The sequence below is a fragment of the Ogataea polymorpha genome (genome assembly GCF_001664045.1).
Source record: "Ogataea polymorpha strain NCYC 495 leu1.1 chromosome Unknown OGAPOscaffold_5, whole genome shotgun sequence".
Classification (NCBI taxonomy): domain Eukaryota; kingdom Fungi; phylum Ascomycota; class Pichiomycetes; order Pichiales; family Pichiaceae; genus Ogataea; species Ogataea polymorpha.
In genome coordinates, this window is record NW_017264702.1 from 218,548 (window position 1) to 239,015 (window position 20,468).

The 20,468-nt window shown below is 54.0% G+C and overlaps 12 protein-coding genes across 12 annotated transcripts; 7 read left to right on the forward strand and 5 right to left on the reverse strand.

Moving 5' to 3' along the window:
- Positions 1–114: 114 nt before the first annotated feature.
- On the reverse strand, positions 115–3,589 carry OGAPODRAFT_13604 (uncharacterized protein; the record flags this gene model as incomplete). Its single annotated transcript, XM_018353375.1, is given in 5 exon segments — positions 115–140; positions 160–928; positions 1,120–1,779; positions 1,903–3,341; positions 3,496–3,589. 5 exon segments carry the CDS (start codon positions 3,587–3,589, stop codon positions 115–117), a joined length of 2,988 nt encoding a protein of 995 aa, XP_018209704.1.
- A 411-nt stretch (positions 3,590–4,000) lies between these two features.
- OGAPODRAFT_77030 (uncharacterized protein) lies at positions 4,001–4,690 on the forward strand (the record flags this gene model as incomplete). Its single annotated transcript, XM_018356262.1, has 1 exon — positions 4,001–4,690. The coding sequence occupies one exon, from the start codon at positions 4,001–4,003 to the stop codon at positions 4,688–4,690; it is 690 nt and encodes a 229-aa protein (XP_018209705.1).
- A 39-nt stretch (positions 4,691–4,729) lies between these two features.
- On the forward strand, positions 4,730–5,000 carry OGAPODRAFT_94614 (uncharacterized protein; the record flags this gene model as incomplete). The annotated part of the gene is made up of 2 exons (XM_018357578.1): positions 4,730–4,915; positions 4,953–5,000. 2 exons carry the CDS (start codon positions 4,730–4,732, stop codon positions 4,998–5,000), a joined length of 234 nt encoding a protein of 77 aa, XP_018209706.1.
- Positions 4,745–7,367, reverse strand: OGAPODRAFT_16761 (uncharacterized protein). Its single transcript, XM_018354650.1, has one exon. It carries the CDS (start codon positions 7,189–7,191, stop codon positions 5,623–5,625), a length of 1,569 nt encoding a protein of 522 aa, XP_018209707.1. The 5' UTR covers positions 7,192–7,367; the 3' UTR covers positions 4,745–5,622.
- A 108-nt stretch (positions 7,368–7,475) lies between these two features.
- On the reverse strand, positions 7,476–9,177 carry OGAPODRAFT_16762 (uncharacterized protein). The gene has a single exon (XM_018354651.1). The coding sequence runs from the start codon at positions 9,158–9,160 to the stop codon at positions 7,688–7,690; it is 1,473 nt and encodes a 490-aa protein (XP_018209708.1). The 5' UTR covers positions 9,161–9,177; the 3' UTR covers positions 7,476–7,687.
- A 68-nt stretch (positions 9,178–9,245) lies between these two features.
- On the forward strand, positions 9,246–11,579 carry OGAPODRAFT_16763 (uncharacterized protein). The gene is made up of 2 exons (XM_018354652.1): positions 9,246–9,506; positions 9,555–11,579. Exons 1-2 carry the CDS (start codon positions 9,482–9,484, stop codon positions 10,472–10,474), a joined length of 945 nt encoding a protein of 314 aa, XP_018209710.1. The 5' UTR covers positions 9,246–9,481; the 3' UTR covers positions 10,475–11,579.
- OGAPODRAFT_94618 (uncharacterized protein) lies at positions 9,246–13,884 on the forward strand (the record flags this gene model as incomplete). The annotated part of the gene is made up of 2 exons (XM_018357579.1): positions 9,246–9,506; positions 9,555–13,884. Exon 2 carries the CDS (start codon positions 11,461–11,463, stop codon positions 13,882–13,884), a length of 2,424 nt encoding a protein of 807 aa, XP_018209709.1. The 5' UTR covers positions 9,246–9,506; positions 9,555–11,460.
- On the reverse strand, positions 10,481–11,356 carry OGAPODRAFT_9017 (uncharacterized protein; the record flags this gene model as incomplete). Its single annotated transcript, XM_018356959.1, has 1 exon — positions 10,481–11,356. One exon carries the CDS (start codon positions 11,354–11,356, stop codon positions 10,481–10,483), a length of 876 nt encoding a protein of 291 aa, XP_018209711.1.
- Positions 12,384–20,337, forward strand: OGAPODRAFT_94621 (uncharacterized protein). The gene has a single exon (XM_018357580.1). It carries the CDS (start codon positions 16,738–16,740, stop codon positions 19,621–19,623), a length of 2,886 nt encoding a protein of 961 aa, XP_018209712.1. The 5' UTR covers positions 12,384–16,737; the 3' UTR covers positions 19,624–20,337.
- Positions 14,017–14,331, forward strand: OGAPODRAFT_9019 (uncharacterized protein; the record flags this gene model as incomplete). The annotated part of the gene is made up of 1 exon (XM_018356961.1): positions 14,017–14,331. The coding sequence occupies one exon, from the start codon at positions 14,017–14,019 to the stop codon at positions 14,329–14,331; it is 315 nt and encodes a 104-aa protein (XP_018209713.1).
- Positions 14,843–16,584, forward strand: OGAPODRAFT_16764 (aldehyde dehydrogenase). Its single transcript, XM_018354653.1, has one exon. The coding sequence runs from the start codon at positions 14,988–14,990 to the stop codon at positions 16,542–16,544; it is 1,557 nt and encodes a 518-aa protein (XP_018209714.1). The 5' UTR covers positions 14,843–14,987; the 3' UTR covers positions 16,545–16,584.
- Positions 19,627–20,352, reverse strand: OGAPODRAFT_13613 (uncharacterized protein; the record flags this gene model as incomplete). Its single annotated transcript, XM_018353376.1, has 1 exon — positions 19,627–20,352. The coding sequence occupies one exon, from the start codon at positions 20,350–20,352 to the stop codon at positions 19,627–19,629; it is 726 nt and encodes a 241-aa protein (XP_018209715.1).
- Between the last annotated feature and the right edge of the window lie 116 nt (positions 20,353–20,468).

A 20,468-nucleotide genomic window follows, 5' to 3' on the forward strand; every position in this document is an offset into this window, starting at 1 on the left:
AATGTCCTCGAACTTTTTATAAGTATGAGTGGACATGGCAAAACAAATACGTGGAAACAAAAAAAGAATACAAAAAAAAATATACTAAGCAGAAAAATAGTGTTTATTGGATCATCATGAGAAGCTGCGAAAGACACGTTCTAGTAGCCGGGTCGTCACGCAAGAGCGACGCAAAAACATCGGTCTTCAGAGCCTCGGGAAGTCGGTCCCTGAGTGCAATCCGCGCCTCTGGATTGTCTGCCAGACGAGAGTAGCAGCGGATCACGTGCTTAAGTAAGCGAGCAGTAGGGTTGGCCACGAGCTGGTCGATCATGAGCCGTAGCACGTTCGAAACGGCCTCGAACCGGTCGAAGGTCTGGCACGTGTACGCGAGCCCAGCGTCGTCCATGAGGATCTTCTGGACTATGAAGATGGCGACTGTTTTGGAGAGCTCCGAGGAGGACTCCATGATTTTGAGACACAGGGGGATGATCTCTGTGGTGAGCAGGAACTGGATCACCTCACTGGTGTCATTTTTCACGAGTGCGCCGATCACGCCGAGCGATGTCAGCCGTAGGTACTCGAACGGCCGCTGTTTTGAGTTGGTGTTGAGAAACGGGTATAGAAATAGTGGAATCTGAGCGTTCAAGAACGGTGTACGGGTGTCGGGATGGGAGGCGACGCATTGCAACAGCGCAAGCGCGTTGCACACCCGGTTTGAGGCCGGCGTGTTGAGGTTAGGCGGCGAGAGCAGTGGGTACACAGCGACAATCTCCTCAAGCAGGCTGGTCATGACGCCAAACGAATTCCACAACACCAAGGCCAGGTCGTCGTACAATTCCCGCTTCTTGCCCAATTCCAGCAGGGCCTGCTCCTTGTTGGGCCCGTATACAAGCTCCACGATCCACGTGTACACTTTCTCGTCCGTGAGCGCCTTTATGGTCTTTGGCTGGTATGTATTTTGCTGATCGTCCGAGGGAAACATAAATAAAAAATTTCGCCAATGTCTTCAATAAATTAATATTTTGTGCGGGACTATATAAGGATACGCTCTTTCCTTTCTTAATTTGGCAGCTCGTAGTTATATTTTCTGCGGATGTCGTCCACGTACTTCCACCGCTGTCCCTTTGGGCCCCTTACCATGACGTCCATCCGAGCCCTGTCGGCCGTGTTCGTCTTATCTCCCAGCCAGATATCGGCCACAGGAACAAAGTCAAACTTGGCGTAGATGGGGAGGTTTTTCAGCGAGCTGCTCTCCAAATACGTTGTGGCGTTGGCCGGGTCGATGTGGTTGGTGAACATATAATCCATGACCGCGCGAACATTGCCCTTCCCACGGGCGCGCGGGGTGGAGCCGAGATACACAAGGGTCCATGTGTTGGCTCCGTCCGGGTCCACAGCCATGATCTCGGCATAGTTATCGTGTAGCACCTTGAACAAGGTGCCAAACACTCGACGACGGCCCTCTGCGCCCGTCAGCCAGGCCAGTCTGGCAAATCCAGACCGCACAAGTGTCAGATAGTCGTCGACGGTGGAGTCAGGGTGCGCGAAAACGGCGACCGTCTCAAATGTGTTGTGACTCTCATGGTCTTCACCCTTGACCCCGACAACCAGACCCTTCAGAATATGCGAATGCACATACGCTTCGTACATGAGGAGGTCGCACTTCTCCCTCAGCTCGGGATCGTGTTCCAGGTGGCGCGAAACGTACCGTGCCACGTCATCGTTGTCGAAGGACTCGTATAGCGTACGCGCTGCTTTCTTGCAGTCGGCAAAGCTCAGAATTTCGACCTTGGGAGTCTTCATATGGTCAAAATAGATGAAGAAAAAACGTTATCAAATGTTTCTGATCCTACCACTTTCCGAAAACGGAAGGTCTACTCTGAGAAAATTAAGTCTAGGGTATTATCTGATGGTGGTGACTGCAATGTCCTTGCTCGTGTTGGCAACCTCGGTCTGCAAGTCGAAAAGCTTCCAGAACTTGAGGTTCTCGTCTGCTGCCACCGTCGCCAACGTAGTGCCGTCAGGCGACAGGCTGCTATGCAAAACTCTGGAATCGTGCGCACCAGCCACAACCCCCGTTCTCAGGAGCGAAGGGTAGCTGTAGATACTAATGTCATTGTTGGGGAACCCGTGCGTGGCAGCGATCTCTGTGCCGATGCCGTTGGAGTACCCCCATCGCAGCGAAGAAACCTGCGAATTGGTCTCGATCGAGTTGACCCGAGCCCCCGTGGTGGTGTTCCAGAAATGGATGCGCCGACACGTGGACCCCCCGCCGGTGGCCAGAAGACTCGTCTGGGTCGGGCTCCACGCCAGCGCCTTGACGGCAGCCGTGTGGCTGGTTTTGGTGAACTGCGGGACGCTGGAGCGCGCGTCCCAGATATTCACCACGTTGTCGTTGCCTCCAGACACAAACTGCATCCCGTCTCTGCGCCACTCGATACCGCACACTTCGGCGGTGTGATTATTTAGCTGTGAAACTATGTGCTGCGATAAACGCACATCGTGGTGGAAAATCTGGCCCGTGCGGGACCCTGACGTGAGCACGTGCTCGTTCCACGCGTGCGCAGCCACGCGAGACTGATGGCCGGCCATGACACGCAGCCGCGACCCGGCCTCGGGGTCCCAAATCTCGACAGAGCCAGAGTCGAGGCCGATCGAAAGATATCCACCCGTCTCGGACCAGCGCACGGAGGTGACAATGCTGTCGCACTCTGCAGCCAAGTCGACGTCGCCCGTCGTGGCGTTCCAGTAGTAGACACAGTTTTCCAGCGCGATCGCCAGGATGTTGTCACGTGACCACGACAGCAGGTTGAGGTAGAAATCGTCGACAAAGCCGGGCGCATCGAGCACTTTTTCCGGGCAATTGGGCACTTTCTTGATCCGTGCCTGTGCCGCCGCGGTAGAGATCGATGTCTTGGTTTTGAACTGCCCGCTTTTAAGCTTCGACGCCTTTTTGCTTGCTGGCGGCAGCGGCTGAAATTGCAAGATCCGCTCGCCAACTTCCAGACCGCACGCCTCTGCCACCGTATCCTGGTAAATCTGGGCTGTCTGCGACTCGATGTGCTCGTAAGGCAGCCGACATTGTGAAGGAAGCGCCTCTTCCAGAGACAGTTTGCCAGACGTTGTCTGGCGCGAGGGGATGAACCTATCTAGCAATTCTGCTGTGTTGGTCCTGCGGAGCTTTTTTGGAGATCCAGAATTATCCTGGCTCGGGAACTTCAAGCTCATGTCTGAGCGAGCATGGTTCGACATGGACCAGTCCGACAAGACGACATTAAAGTTGGGCGAAATGATCTTCTTGCCCTCGTAGATAGAGTTGCGGTTCTGCGAGAACAGATTAGGGCTGGCGTTGCTGAACACTGTTCGGTGACCAGGGGTAGAAGGGGCCATAGGAAGAGATGGTGAAGAAATAAAGGGAGAGTTTTTTTGTTGATGTGTTGCCCGATTGGGGAGTGTAATGGGTGTAGGGTGGATAAGGCTGTGCTGAAACGTGAAGAAAACTGCCATGCTTACCTAATCCCGGGTATAAGCGGCAGGACTCGAGGTTTTGTGCCACGTGATCGGGCAAATCGGTCGGATCGTCCCCAGTTTCCCGAAGCGCTGTCATTTTCGCAGAGCTCAAGAGGGGCGAGGTTGTCATGGCACCGCGGGGATTTACCAGTCAATGGCCTGGGATTGCATGCCTTGCCCCCTCTGAAGCCTCAGAGACTCACTCATCTTTCGCTTTGCCATGCTCTTGTATGGCGCTATTGACCAGCTAGCCAAGAGTCCATGCCGGCGTTCCATGCATGGAAAATGTGCTGAGCCACTTATGAGATCACACAAGCAAGCAGATGAAATTGAGGCGTCACAAACAACAATTGTTCGGTTGTAAGACGCTTCGTGATGTTCTTTATGTGCGTTCTGCTGCATATTTAGTTATTGTTCCACCATGGGGCAAATTTCAAGGACACCGTGGACCGAATTTCAGGTGGCAGTATAAATACATCATCCCTCTATCATAGAAATAGCAGCAACCATGGGATTATTCGATCAAGTCAAAGAGAAATTGGGCGACGAGAACTTCAGAAACGAGGTCAAGGAGAAGGCTACCAGCGCCTACAACAGCTACAAAAACAAGAAAAGCAACGATTCGAGCGATTCTTATGGATCGGGAAGAGACAACAGCTACGGGTCTTCTGGAAGGGACAATGATAACTACAAATCCGGAAGAGACAACGACAGCTCGAACTCGTACGGATCTAGCTCGAACTCGTACGGCTCTGGCAGAGATAACTCTGATTCCTACGGATCTGGCAGAGATGATTCCTACGGCTCTGGCAGAAATAACTCTGACTCCTACGGCTCTGGCAGAGATAACTCCGATTTCTACGGATCTGGCAGAAATAACTCTGATTCTTACGGCTCTGGCAGAAATAACTCTGATTCTTACGGCTCTGGCAGACATAACTCTGATTCTTACGGCTCTGGCAGAGATGATTCCTACGGCTCTGGCAGAGATAACTCCGATTTCTTCGGCTCTGGCAGAGATAACTCTGATTCCTACGGCTCCGGCAATTCAAACTCGTTCGGATCTAACAGAAACGACTCCTACGGTTCTGGCAGAGACAATTCCGACTCGTACGGATCCAACAACGACTTTGCTGGCAGAGGCTCCGACTCGTACGGCTCTGGCAGAGACTCTTATGGTTCTAGAAACGACTACTAAATAGCTAAAAATATTTTATTTGTTTGATAACTTTTTTAAATGCTTCGAATGGCGGGGCCGATAGAAACAGCTATTAAACGCAAGCTTACGAGCGAATTCTCACCCAAGTACCTTGCTATTGCCAACGACTCGCACAAACACGCACACCATGCGGGTATTCGCGGCGCTACCAACACCACTGAGTCGCATTTCCGCATAACCATCGTGAGCGACAAGTTTGCCGGAGTGCCCCTGCCGGCGCGCCACCGGCTGGTGTACAAAGCGCTTGACCACGAGCTACAGAATGAGGGCGTCCATGCACTGCAGCTGAAAACCAAAACTGAGCCAGAGTGGGAGCGAGAACAAAACAAATGAATTAATATATAACCTACTCCTCTTGCAATAACTTGATGTAGTCCTCCTCCGAAAGCAGGTCGCCGTCCAGCTCGCTGACCTTCATTTTGACAATCCACCCGTCTCCCATCGGGTCCTTGTTGACGAGCTCCGGGCTCTCCTCGAGCGCAGTGTTCACCTCCACAATCTCGCCGTCCACGGGAGAGTACACTTCAGAAGCAGACTTGACACTTTCCACCGAGCCGATAACGTCGCCTTTGGAAACGGTTTCCCCCACGGAATCATGTGGAAGCTCGATGTATGTGGTATCGCCCAATGCATCAGAGGCATACTTGGTGATACCCACAAACGTGGTGCCGTCTGGGTGGTGCGATAACCACTCGTGCTGATCGGTAAATTTGAGCACCACAGGGCCCGCAGAGTGCGTGGAAACGATCGATTTAGGGTTCAGCACGTTCGATTGGTTTCTCAGAAACAGTCTTGGCGTAGATCTGACCAGCTGGCGAGACAGGGTAGAGATCATAGTTGGGGGAAGTAATGAGATTATCTAAAATATATTATATACGTTGCGCGAAAAATGTGGTTCCAGAGTCACCAAGTCAATTTCCTGTACGTCCGGTCACCTGCCAGAAATCGATATTTTTGTGGAGCTCGCGGGACAGGCAAGAGAGTGGGGGGATGATCTGCACCACTTTCGTGAAGAAATCGAGTGCAAAGCGGTTGATGAAGAACATCTGGGACGCTCCCAACTTCGGCTCCATCTGCACAGCCTCATGAGGCGTGATTTTGGCCAGCGACACTTGCGGCACGGCGGACCGCTGAACAGGGGCCTCGCCTTTGAGAACGCTTTCCAGCTGCGCGATTTCGGCAAACTCGTTGCCCAGACTTAAACCCCACTTAACTCCTTCGCCGATGGGCCGGCAAACGTTCGAGATATCTGCGCTCTTGAGGATGATTGCGCACATCAGTTTCAGCTTCTCGGGCCGCTCCTTGTAATCCGCAATCCTGTCCATCTCCCCTACGTACATGTCGTGCTGGGCCATATCGGTTGCCAAAATTGACCATCTGGCAATCTCCACGCATCGGTCATCCTTGACAAAAAAACATTTCATGATGTTGAGGTACTGAGCCAGATGGTATTTCTCCAATGTAGACTCATTATTAAATATCTTCGCGATCGGCGTTTTGTAAGACGCCAAGAACGCATTCGTGGTGCCAGGATGTCCTATGTCATGCCCCACAGCGGCAAGCAACAGCGCCAATCTCTCATGGGTGCCGAACTGGAACTCGTACGCCGACTCCACAATAGTCTCCAAAAAATAGTTTGTGGCCTGCATCACGTCAATTGCGTGGCGGAAATTGTGGAACGGATTGCCCTGTCTATAGTAATCTCGCACGCAAAAGAAGAAGAGCAGCACGCGGTTATGGAACTCGGGTGTCTGGAATTCCGCCTTGTAATCCTTAAGAACGCGCAAAATCATAAGATAACCGCAATACAACAGCTCGTCGTTGGTGAGCTCAAACGCGTGGAACTCCCAATCGGCAATCTTTTTCTTGTAGTATGCATCGTCGTGTGGAATCTTCAGCAGCTCGATATACCGGATATCCGAGCTCAAGAGCGTTATATACTCCATTCCCGTCGGTATGTCCACAGTGGTTCGCAACATGGTGGGCATAGTGTTCAGCTGCGGTATCTTGTCGTAGTCTGTTAGTCCGACCCATGTTTGCACCCTTAGCAAACGTGTCTTGATTAAGTTGCGAATTTTGTGTAACGTGGGGACAAAATGCTCACAAAGTTTTGCCCCCACTTGGGCATCGCTCAGGGAGAGACACTCCACCACGAGGTTCAAATGGTGAAACCGGTAGCTGAGCAACTTTTGTTGTTGGGCAAAGGGGAGTCTATCTAGCGCGCTGCCGTCGCCGTGTTTGTCTGTGTTGATAAGAAGCCCCACAAAGTGGTCGAGTTCGACTTCGTCCACGTTAGAAGTGCGCTCCAGCCCTGCAGGCCCCTTCGTGAATGTGTAGCTTGCATAGGTCGATAGGTAAATACATAGTGACGTGATATTGGGGAATGTAGTGAATTTTGTTTGCAGAGGATCAAACAACTGAGTTACGGTGTCTGGCACAGGTGACTGGGCCGGATCGACCACCAAAATCTCACCGATCATGTTATTTCGCAAGGTTATGGAAGAGGAGACTAATTTGCCATTAAAACTCGCCTGTTTCGGATTCCAGAATTAGTCGCCGTGAAAAAGCCGATGGTGCGGGCGCTTAATCAAATATCAGCCGGTGTATTCTCAAGTTTTCGCAAGTCTCGCGGGTCTTGTCTGGTTATACTGATTCTGCGCTTACTGTTGCCCAAGGTATTTTTCGCTATCAACTTTTTCTCCCAACAAGTGCTACTGTCTGGGTCGTTTCTTTTTTTCTTGGAGGTGGGTTTATTGTTTATTTTATTGTCACGGCGATTCCCGACCGTTGCTTTCGAAGCCTTTGCGCGCGAATTTAGGGGCTCGGAATTTTCCAGGGAAAAACGGCTCCGCCAGACAGGTAACGGTTTGGCATAGCCCTAAAAGCAGCGGTCTACATAATTTATGGTGTACGGAGTGCACCTACTAAAGCCTCGTATTATCAATTCCTGGTAGCCAGACCAGCAAAGTAGACATACTAGTCGTGTAAATTCTCCTTCACGAACGCGAATGACTTGAGCAACTTGTTGCGCGCGCCCACCGTGCTCACACCCAGTTCCGCGAGTTGCGCGTCGTTCAGCTCGATCATCTCCTGCCATTTTAGGTGCTGCAGGTTGTCTGTATATTTGTGCAGCCTGAGCGTTTTCAGCCATGCCGGGATGTCTGCCAGCAGCGACTTGGACGCGATATCCCTGGGCACCGGTGATTTTGGTGGCACCGGGGCGTGTGACGGCGACTTTGAGGCCACTTTTGGCTGTGGAGAGTGGATCGCGTTTTTAGCCGGTGCCTCCAGCTTCGACGAGCCGCGGGGAGCAGGGGGCAGCGAACTTGACTGGTTCTGCGAAGCGCGTCTCACAGCTCCGCGGCCTCTGTCTTCCGAGCTGGCCACAATGCTGCTCCATGTCGGAGCAGACGAGTTTGTCTGTTTGGTCTTGCTGTGGTCGATCTTCGAGCGATGGGTGATGGTGTTCAGCGAGTTGGAGAGCTTGATGGCGTTGGAGCCGCCCAAATCTGCCGAGGTGAGTCCGAATTGGCCGCTGCCAGCCGGCTCCATGAACTCCTTGGTGCGTCTCTGGAACCCTGAGGGGTCGACGTCCGGCGAGAAGACACGCAGCAAGGGCGCAGTCGACTGCGACTGGTGTTGCTTGGTCTGCGCACCCAGTTGCGAAGCACGTTGGAACTGTCCATTCAGCGGCGTCAGCGACAGATCCGAGTGCATCGGGCCGGCGCTGCGAGGCCGCATCACCGGGTCGCTGCCTATCACGTGCGAGAGCGAGTTGCCCGTGCGCATCTGCGAGGGCAGCTGGTGTACTGGTTTTGGCTGGGCCAGCGGGTCTGCGGTCTGGTCGTCGCTCAGAATCGAGTCCAGCGTCGCCGACTCCGAGTTCAGCGCAAGCAGCGGCGACACAGGGCGCATTGGCGCCTGGTACAGATTGTTGCTAGAGAGCGGCGGCGAAAAAAGAATGCCGTGCTCGTTCTGCGTCCGGGTGGCGGTGTCGTTGACTTTGCTCTTCACATACTGCCACACCTCATCCTTGATTTCCGCCAGAAACACATCCATACACGTCTTCTGCTCCTCCGGGTTCAAGTGCTTGACCCAATTGGTGAATGTTTTCAGATCCTGGGTGAATCCTTGCAGAACAAGCTCGGTCTGGGGCTCAAAGGCCGGCACGTCGTTTTCGTTGCCGTAGCCGATGGACGAGCTGGGCCGGTCGATGAAGTAGCCCGACGAGCCAAAACTGGTGTTGTGGATGGGCTCGAGCAAAGGCGACCCGTCAACCGGAGGGACGCTGCCAAGTGGGGGGATTGCGGCCGTAGTTGCTGAGGGTTCAAAAGCGTACCGTGAGGCAGGGGGCGAGAGTACAGCCATGCTAGTCGTTGGGGAGGTGGGGGAGAACAGTAGCGAGCCCTGCTGCTGTGTGGAGGCCGAGTCACTGAGATCTTTATCCATTGGCGGGTTGAGCCGAGCAGAACAAATTTTTAATATGTGGCAGAAACGAATAATATATACAATGTTTCCGGGCTTTATTTTTACAGTCAATTGCGCTGCACCGCATAGCATCTAGCGCGGGGCAGGCAAGGGCTTGTGGGAGAAAGCGTGTGGCACTGACACTGTGAGCAGGCACGCAATTGCGTCGCTCCCAGTGTATCCGCGATTACATAATCCACCGCCTAATCTGCCCGTCTCGAATGTTCGGCCTGGTGCTGTCTGGTGACATTTCATATGTCTTGAAAAACACATCCTTGCACAGAGACGGTAAACATCTACGTTATGTCCAACCAGTCAGGAATCAACTGTAAGTGCCGACAGGAGTCCCCTCTCTCCGCGTACGTACTAACCTAAGGTTCTGTGGAGCTTGTGGATGCATTTAAGGATTATGTTGCCGGCTCGGAGCGGGCATTTTTGATGTCCATTGAAGACGAGCGGGTGGTGCCCAAGGGCGTGGTCGCAGGTTCTGGCGACTTGAGACGGGACCTTGATCTGTTGCAGAATGCAGTGGCCGACCAGGCGGTGTATTTAGTGGTGCGCAACGACGACATATCGGGTAAATTCATATTCATCTCGTTTGTGCTGGACAACGCCCCGGTGAGAAGTAAGATGCTGTATGCCTCGACGAAAAATACTGTGATTAGACAGCTGGGGGTGGAATTTTTCCACCCAATTGTGTTTATTAACGACAAAGATGAACTGAGTGGGGATGCGTATGAGACTCTGCTTGGCACAGAGGGCGCAAAGCCACTAAGCTCAAGCGAGGAGTCGCTGGCTGCAGTGAAGCAGATGGAGCTGCTAAATGGGGGTGGTATCGAGAGACGGAAACAGCAGCTAGTCGGCACCGGTTCAAGCGGACTGAACATGAGCGTGGATGGCCACCTGCTGGATAATCTTAGAAGGCTGGATACGGGCCAGACCGCGACGATTGTCATCAGCGGGGACGAGCAGTTCCGCGTCGATGGCACCGCCACTGCTACGGGGCTCGGCGACATTGCCTCCACAATCCCCACACATTCCCCCACGTATACGGTTGCCCGCTTTGGCAACGGATACTACTTTGTCTACTGCTGTCCGTCCGGCTCGAGAGTGCGCGACCGCATGGTGTACGCGTCGAGCAAACAGGGCTTGTTGAACGACCTGAAAAGCGGTGGCATTGACTTTATAAAAGTGGTGGAAGTGGGCGACCCAGACGAAATCGTCGCCGACGAAAGACCCCTGCCGGCCCCTGCTGCCCAAACTTTCCACAAGCCAAGAGGCCCAAGAAGAAGATAGAGGTATTTAGTTGTTCTGATCGGTCCAGAGAGTGTCCTTTGCTGACTCGGAGTTGTACTTGACGAGTTTTTTGCGCTTGCCCGGGTTTTCCACAGCGCTGGTGGTGCGGGCGAGTCTTTTTTTGGTTTTCTTAGCTCCGTAGCTGCCTTTGAGCGTGTTCATGTCTGTGAAGATGATCTGAAACTTGCCCGAGCCGGGCTCTGGCCGTCGGCGCGGTGGCGGCACGGGTTTCTGGTCCTGAAAGATGCCAATCACAGGCTCCATATTGGACGCCGACTTGACCAGCTGGCACGGCACGCTTTTGAACTGCGACTTCGCCACCGGCGTCGGCGACATTTGCGGGGCGGGGTTTTGTTTCTGTGCAGATGCAAGAACAATCGTCGACGGCGAAGATTGGTGGTGGTCCTTGAGAGGCGTCTTAAAATTGCTCGGCGTGTTTGTCTTAGCACTCAGCCGTCTCACGCTCGTGCTTTGCAGCAGCTTCGGCGTATGGACAAGCTCGTGCAGCGGCGTCTTGAAGTTCGGCGTATCCATGTTGGCAAACAGCGGGTGATTTTCTTTGTTGTCGTTCTCGATGGCTAGCAGCGCATTGAGGTCGTACTGGTTCATGGTGGGCGTGTCGATAAAGAAGTCCGACAGCTTGAGCGTCTTGTCGGGCGCGGGCGTTCGCATTTCCTGCGTCTCGAAGTTGCCCGGCGAGGACCCCGGCGCGCGCGTTCGCTCCATGTTGGTCATAAACACCTTGTCGATGTAGGGCGTCCAGCCGGTGCCCGACACCTGCGACGTCGCGGTTGCCGGCGGCGGCGGCTGCACGCTGGCGTCCTCAAATAGCTGGTCAAACAGTTTGGACGGCGATGAGCTCAGATAATCATGGCGGGTCATAGCTGGGGCAGCAAACAAGGGTCTGTTTACTGTTTCACAAGCAAAAATTAGGTAAACAAATAATTTGATCGTGCTCCAAGCCACAGGAGGAGCGGAAGGTTAGAATGCTGCGCCACACGCAAAAAATAAGTAAACAAATGCCTAGGGACCCGGAGTACACCGATTACACGGAGGAGACGGCAGAAGATGACTCCGTGGGGGCCGAGGACCAGAATGCCCGCCCCGCTGGTAAGAAGTACATTCTCAACTCCAACTTCAACGAGCCCTCGCCCGAACACAAACAAACACCCCCCACCGACTGGATGCCCGAGGTCCTGCAGCATGAGCACTGGCCGGATACACAGGACGCCTCTAAGGACGCCTCTCAGGACCCCTATTTGTCATTGGGAGAGACAAACACGCTTGTGCGTCGCCAGGGCGGCGATGAGGCCGCGTGGAGAAAGTACAAGGACAACCGGTTCAGAGCCGGTTTGCAGGGCTTGCCGACCTCGTCGCTGCCGCAGGACCCGCCCACGGTAGACACATTTGGCCGCAGCACAGAGCATTCGATCATCCCGTCGTCGCCGCTCAAGCTGTTTGGCAAGCAGGACACCTACACGACGGAGCGGTTCAGGGACATGCTGAACAAGATCGACGGGTCGGACGGCGCGCGTGCGGACGGCGACGGGTCGCCTGCGTCGACGCGATCGTCGTCGCACGCGTCGTTGCAGCTACTTCTGCGAAACTCCGAGGAACTGTTTAATAAGCTGAAAAACCGCACGCAGCCGGCACAAAACCAGGAGGACAGCGACTACACGGACACGGAAACGGCCGAGTCGGGAGTATTCGACTCACCGACACCGTCGCGGCCCGACATCACCGCGTCGCTCGAGCTGCTCAAACAGAAGCTCGACCTGAGCATGTCGGGCGAGGTCGACCAGAAGATGTCTGTTCCAAAGATAAAAAAACGCGACAAGCGGCCAGGAATCAAGTTCATCCCTGGCGACGAGTTCAAGGGGAAGGTGTTTGACAAAAGAGCCAACAAGTTCGTCCCCGTCGAGGAGTACGTTCCGGACGGCGACGCCGACGGCGGGTCGATCGACGCGCTCAACGAGATCTCCGACCTCGACGACGAGATGTCCTTTTTGCAGGCCAAGTCGCGGCTCGTTGCGGCAATCACCGAGCAGTACCCTTCGGAGGACTGGCTCCGCCTTGAAAAGCTGTCTCTTGCCGCTCGCAGGCTCGATAAGCTGCGCGACCTCGACCGGTTCGTGCTGCACCTGCGTGTGCTCGACGCGAGCGAAAACGAGCTCACGCACACAGAGGGCATCCCCAAATCCATCCAGGTGCTCAAGGCCAGCGCCAATGCCTTTTCCAGCATGAGCATGTTCAATTTCGACAACTTACAGGTTCTTGAGCTGCGCAACAACCGGCTCACAAACCTGCGCGGCCTCAAACTGTACAACCTGAGCATGCTGGACGTGTCATACAATGCAATTGACAGCCTGCAGGGCCTGCAAAATCTCAAGATGCTCAAGAGCCTGAAGTTGGCGGGCAATAATCTCTCCGGGAGCGTTGATTTTGGCTCCCTCGACATGTTGCAGGACCTCGACGTGGACGAGAACGGTATTTCCGACATTTGCGGCCTTGACGCGCTGCCCGCGCTCACCTCCGTGTCTGCGAACCGCAACAAACTAGCCGGCTTCCGCTGCAGCAGCAGTTCATTGCGTCGACTGTGTCTGAGCTACAACAACATCAAGGAGCTGGACTTGGAGCCTTTGACGGAGCTGCGTGTGCTGAAAATTGACCGCAACCCGCTGGCGTGTCTTTCCGGCCTCTCGGACAAGCTCGTACAGGTCTCTGCCAAATATCTTCAGTCGCACGCTAGCAACGACGTGCTTTTGGCGCCGCTCTACAGACTGCAGAAACTGAACCTTTGCGGCAGTCTTTTTCCCACTAAAGGCTCTCTGTCCGCCATCACGGTGCTCAATCTGTCCGCGATGAATCTCGAGACGGTGCCCGACCTTGCCAAATGGTTTCCGATGCTGACGGACCTCGACCTCAACTTCAACAAGATCCACTCGCTCTCAGGCCTTTCCGGACTGCGGTTCCTGCGCGAGCTCAAACTTCTGAGCAACAGCATCAGAGACCTCGCGTCGCTCGTGCCGCACACACGCTCTTTCCGCAAGACACTCAAGCTGCTGGACTTACGTGTGAATCCAGCCACCCACGGGCTGTATCCATACGTCTTCTACGACGACGAGCCGGACGACGAGTCTGCCGCGGAGATGACACTAAACCTGAAAGACCACGAAGACATCGAGGCGTTCTCGGTGGAGTACACGAAGCTTTACGAGAAGGACGCAATGGAGAGCTGGACGCAGAAAAACGCGGGATATGTGCAGCAGATCGAGGAATCGCGTGCATTGGCGAGACGAACGTACGAGAGCACGCTGATTGGCTGGTTCGAGAATATCAACTATCTGGACGGGCTGTGGGTGAGCTACGAGAGACGCGAAAGAGAGCGCCGGCATCTGAGGTACGGCTGATGACGTAATAGAGGGCAGTGCGGTGTAAGAGCATGCTGGCGGTGTCACTCTCCGTCAACGGTTTCTTGAACTGTCACGTGGTTTTCGCGTAGCAATTTTCGCCTGGCAAAAAAACACTAAATTTAATTCACCATGGCCACTGCACAAGAGCTCGTCAAACAGCACAGATTTCTGATGCTCTCCAAGTCGTGGTGTCCCGACTGCCACTATGCCATTGCCGTGTTCAAGAAGTACAACGTGCTGGACAAAATCACGCTGGTGGAGCTGGACAAAATGCCTCCTAAGGAGGCTGGCGAGCTAGAAAAACAGTTCACCGCACTTTCCGGCCGCAAATGGGTGCCGACGATTTTCTTTAACGGCGAGGTGTTTGGAACTGAGCAGACCTTGAAAGAGCTGGAATCTAGAGATATGCTGCCGGGCGCATTTGAAAAAGCGGGTTTGAAATAAATCTCCACTCGGAGAGACGGTTGTGCAATATATTAGTAATAAATACTATTGGATGCCCAGAGAGGGGGAGTCCCTGTAGTCCTCTTTGCCGAGGAGACATCGCTCGTACCCCGTGTAGACTGGGGTAGGGAGGGGGTGTGTATGGCCGTCTACGGTTACTACAAACGGTAGTCTGTGCACCACAGAGGCGAGCCTGGCACCCAGGTGGTTGCGAAAGGCAGGGTGACTTTTTCCCAAAGTGGGGTAAGGCACGTACTCCGGCGGGGTGTTCTTGGGCGGCGCACGACCTTACGTCACCTCGAAGGTGCCAGTAAGGTATCCAGCAACGGTTCCCAGCAACGTTGTCATGGAAGGTAGCAGCAGGTCATGCGCATACTCCGGCAGTCTGCGCCGCGAGCGATGCCCGTCGCAGCCCCCCACTATGGCCATGTTTCTGACGCCGGAGCCCGAGCGATCGTAGCCTCACCCCCTCTTCTGCACACCCTGCCTCAGCCTACCCCACTTCCTCAAGGTCCTAGCCGTGGAGCAATTTCATTGGAGGTAGTGCCCTTGGACCGTCCAGCAGGTCATCTGGTGCAGAGCTGCATAAATTGAGGGGCCGCAGTATAAATACGCTGCCTCCCGCATTCATTGCAACCTAGTACTCTTTTCCCATCATGCTCAGAACCTCTCTTAGATCTTTGGCCAAGCCAGCCTCCAGAGTTAGCCTAAGATACTATTCTTCTTACCCGCTGTCCACCACTGTGACGCTGCCTAACGGAAAGTCCTATGAGCAGCCTACCGGTTTGTTTATCAACAACGAGTTTGTTCCTTCCAAACAGCACAAAACGTTTGAGGTGATCAACCCCGCCACCGAGGAGGAGATCTGCCACGTTTACGAGGCCAGAAAGGAGGACGTCGATGTTGCTGTCGACGCCGCAGAGAAGGCCTTCAAGGGTTCTTGGAGCACCGCCGACCCTGCTATTCGTGGCAAGGCCCTGTGGAACCTGGCCGAGCTGCTCGAGGCTCACAAGGATACCCTCGCCGCAATTGAGTCTCTCGACAACGGTAAGGCTCTGCAGCTGGCCCAGGGTGACGTGGCGCTCGTGATCAACTACATCAGATCGTGCGCTGGCTGGGCCGACAAGCTGACCGGCCAGTACATCGACACGGGCGATACCCACCACACTTACACCAAGAGAGAGCCTATTGGAGTGTGTGGCCAGATCATCCCATGGAACTTCCCTCTTTTGATGTGGTCCTGGAAGGTTGGTCCTGCTCTGGCTGCAGGTAACACTGTGGTGCTGAAGACGGCCGAGAGCACGCCATTGTCTGCCCTGTACGCTTCGCAGCTCGTCAAGGAGGCCGGAATCCCAGCCGGAGTGGTGAACATCGTGTCCGGATTCGGTAAGATCACGGGAGATGCCATTGCCAGCCACCCTAAGATCAAGAAGCTTGCCTTCACCGGCTCCACCGCAACTGGAAGACACATCATGAAGGTTGCTGCCGACTCCAACCTCAAGAAGGTGACCCTGGAGCTTGGAGGAAAGTCTGCCAACATTGTGTTTGACGACGCTGACGTCAAGACCGCCATCAGCGCCCTCGTTGCCGGTATCTTCTACAACTCCGGAGAGGTGTGCTCTGCCGGATCCAGAGTGTTTGTCCAGGAGGGTATTTACGAGGAGATCCTCAGGGAATTCAAAGCTGCTGCAGAGACGCTCAAGGTGGGTGACCCATTCGATCTGTCCACTTTCCAAGGTGCCCAAACTTCCCAGATGCAATTGAACAAGATTCTCGGCTACGTCGACATCGCCCACCAGGAAGGAGGTAGACTCATCACCGGAGGTGAGAGGCTGGGCAACAAGGGATTCTTCGTCAAGCCAACGATCTTTGCCGACGTGACCCCAGACATGAGAGCATACAAGGAGGAGATCTTTGGACCATTTGCCGTGATCACGCCATTCAAGACCGCCGACGAGGTGATCGAGCTGGCTAACGACTCCGAGTACGGACTTGCTGCTGGTGTCCACACCAAGTCGCTCGACACCGCCACCTACGTCTCCAACAAGCTTGAGGCCGGCTCTGTCTGGATCAACACTTACAACGACTTCCACCAGATGGTGCCATTCGGAGGATACAAGCAGTCCGGTATTGGCCGTGAAATGGGTGCCCAGGCTCTGGACAACTACACCCAGTGGAAGGCTGTGAGAATTGGTCTTCAGAAGCCAACTTAAGATGCCGACTAGGCTAGTAACGTATGTAAGAAGAATTCAGGTTGATGCAACAATTAACTTATTCCTTGCTTATGTAACCACTTGTTCTCGCTACGCTCCAGACTTTTTTGTGTCCCGTTTGCGCAAAACATAAACAAAGTAAAAAATATCAAAATAAAAACAATAACGTCAACCCTTCTCATCCTTTGCCAGCATGTTTTCCACGTTGGTGGAGAATTTCCAAGAGAATGAGCCTCTTTTCGACCATCCATTGCTCTTCCCGTCGCCGTCCGAGTCCGAAATCGCCCATTTCCAGAACGACAGGCTGCTCCAGGGCACCATCGAGTCTGCCGTTTGCCATCTAACGTCTCCCGGATCGATCGACTACCAATCTCTGGTCGACTTCTTTCTGTCGTATAGGGAGTTCATAGAGGCGTTGCCGCTGCTCGAACTGCTGCTTTGCCGGCTCACCTGGGCCCTCAAACGGGCCAACAACATTTCTGCCTTGGAGAACAATACCCAAGCTCCGCCAATGGGGCAGGCATTCTACTCCGCGATCTTAGTGCGCACCTTTGTGATGCTACGCCATTGGCTACTCAACCATTTCCCGGATTTTGTCAAGGATAGACGTCTCAGACAGCTGCTCTGTGGAGCTCTCAACGAGATCGCCACACGGGACGAGTTTCGCGGCGAACCCGATTCGCTGTGCACCAAGGTGATTGTCGACCTTAAGAAGTTGTATGCCCGCATGTGTTGCGTGTACTGGGACACCGGCGACGTGGTGGACGGTCTGGCCGATGCGGTGAATGCGCACGAGAACGCCCGTAATATGCGTGTGAGCGCGCTGGGTTTGCAGCATCTTAGGGACAAGAACGTGCGCCGGTCGCAGATCTTGTCGGTGGTGGAAGGCAGCGGCTCCCACGCCGAGGAAACAGCGATTTTGCATCCCAAAGCGTCACTCAACTGTCTCGCAAACCAGTCGCCGCTTTACGACGAGATATTGGGTGACGTCAAGGCCACGCCGATCCAGGGCGTGCGCAAGCTGAGCCAGCTGATGGATCAGGAAGACAAAGAAAACGGATTTTGTTTGAATGGCAAGGTGGACGTTTTTACAGAGAGCAAGGTGGAGAGGATCACGCCGACAACGCCGCTGAAGAAACTGGTTGAGCCTAAGCAGAAACACACCCACGGCTCGCGAAAAACACGAAAACTGTTCCATCTATTTAGCAAGCCCGAAACAACGCGTGCAAAGACAGTGGTGAGCGAAATTCCATTGTTGGGGTCGGACAACGTCGACCTACTCAGTTCCAGAGTGATCGCCGAGTTCGGCAACTACCAGGAACAAGCACAGTCGCGCCGACCGGTTCCCAAGGCAGCAGCTGCGCCAGCTGCACGTGATTCATCGGAGCTGTTCAGCGCCGAAGTTTACAACCAATCACCAACAAAGGGGAAAGAAAAGCGTACGGTGGACGACACAGAAGAGATTTTGAACGCGATCAACCATTCAAACGGCTCGTTTAGAACGCCTTCTGTGAGCATCAACTGGTCTTCGTTTGCTGACGGCACCGTCATGGAGGCCGACGTTGAGCGCATCTTGGAGCAGAGAGAAGAGCCGAGCGACACCTCGGCCAAGTCTTACATGTCTTACGACTCGGATCTTTCATCCCGTCACTCGCGACAGTCCAGCGGACACCACATGCTAAGAAAAAAACTGTCATTCTCGAACTTGAGGGAACAGGAGCATGAGCAGGAAAGAGAAGAGAAGACGGAAGAATCGGATCCCGAAATGCCCCAGATAGACGAGACCACCTCGCAGCCTACGCTCTATCTCTACGAGCTTCCATTTTTCGGCACATCCCTCCCCCACGAAGACGATTTCGAGTACGAAACAGAAACGGCCTCCATAATACTGTCCGGGTCGTACCGTCTTCCGTACCCCGGCATCTCCGAGAACGCCATTGCCGAGCTGGCCGCCATTCCAGACGAAAAATACACCGACAACCCAGTCAACCACGCATTGCTCAAGCTCAGAGGACAGCAGCCGGCTGCACAGCCCCAGGTGGTGTACGGACTAAATGACGAGCACTCGCAGGAGTCGGACTCCAGCCTGGACGAGGTCAAGCTTGAACGCAAGGTCCGCGACCTCTTTATCCAGCCAGCAGCCACGAAAACAGAACAAAAGGCGCCAACACCGTACCGTTTCTCGGTAGCACGGCATTCTGTTGCTAGTCACGTTTCCAAATTCACGCTCCAATCCTTGTCAAACACGCCCAGCAGGACGCTTGCAGTTCCTTCCGGACTATCTGTCGAGGAAATTATGTACAAGGGCACGCACGTTCCGTTTATTCTGGGGCACGAGTCGCACGTGATTGCCAAGCAGCTGACCCTCATCGAGCGGGACTTTCTGCTCGAAATCGACTGGCACGAGCTGATAGACCTGGAATGGGACAAGCCTCTGGAGCCGTACAACTCGTGGCTCAGACTGCTGTTCGACGAGCAGTCCAAAACAGGGCTGCGGATGATCACCCTGCGGTTCAACCTGGCCACCAACTGGATCATCTCTGAGATTCTGTTGTGCAAGTCTGTTGCTCTGCGAGCGCTCACGCTATCGCGATTTATACACATTGCCAACAACTGTCTCAAGATGCAGAACTACTCCACCCTGTACCAGATTGTGCTGGCTCTGAACTCATCGATCATCAAGAAACTAAAGGGCACATGGAACGCGGTGGACGTGGGCGACCTGCTGCTCTTCAAAAAACTTAAAGACCTGTGCAGCCCAGAACGCAACTTTGCCAACTTCCGTGCCGAGCTGCGGCAGATCCGTGCGTCCAAGGGCATCATCCCATTTTTGGCGTTGGATTTGAGCGACCTCACCGTCAACAGTGAGCGGCCAACCACGACCGTCGCAGAATACGAATTGATAAACATCGACAAATTCCGCGTCTCATGCGGTATACTCAAGAACATGCTCCGCAACATCGAGTACTCGAAAATCTACAGTTTCCAGAAACACCCGCAACTGCTGTCCAAATGTCTGTACATTAGCTGTTTGAGCGAGCAGGAGATGGATTATTGTTACAGCCATCTAGAAGAGTGAGTTTCAGTATATGCTGATTATCAAGACCACCACGCTCAGCAGCGCTAGAAGCAGCATGTTGTGCTGCACTCCACGAGCGATGATTTCGCTTTTTTTCTGTCCCTCGACAACGCGGAGGTCGGCGTCAAAAATGTCCAGTTTCGCTTTGCTGACCTCCAACTCGCGCTTGACCACGTCCAGCCGCGAGTTGAGGTCGTTTAGGTTGCTGAATATGTCGCTCGTGCACAGCTGGTCGATCTCCTGTTCTTTGGCCCCCAGCACGTTCAAAAAGCCCGTCAGATTGTCCAGATTTTCCTCCAGATGTCTGTTCAGCAGCTCCAGATCCTGCGTGCGGAAGTTGAGCTCCTTCATCAGGTTCATATTTTCTGTCTCGATGCTCTCAAGCCGCTTGTCGACGTTGTCCGCCACGAGCGACTCGAGCTCCTCGAACTTGGACCGCACTTGCAGACACACGCTGGCGCTGCGTTTGCGGCCAATTTTCGAGATGGTCGGGCCCAGCACTTTGGTGGGCGAGATCTGGTCGGAAACGCTCGGCACGGACAGATAATGTCGGTGGTTCGAGCCCTGGATATTGACAAGCGAGGCGGAGCGGTCGATGCTTCTATGCGGCGTGTTGTGGCTCGTGTTGCTGGGCGTGACGTACAGCGACGGCACCGACGGCACCGACTGCTGCGATCCGGCAGACACGAAGCCGGGGCGGTCGACGACGATCTGGGGACGCGGAGGCATTGTATAGCGAATATAGAATGTATTTATTTTTTAGTCACCGGTACTGCAAAATGGCAGACGGTCGCGTTTTAAATCAAAATATCGCCAACTTTAAAACACATTTATTTTCCTTTGTT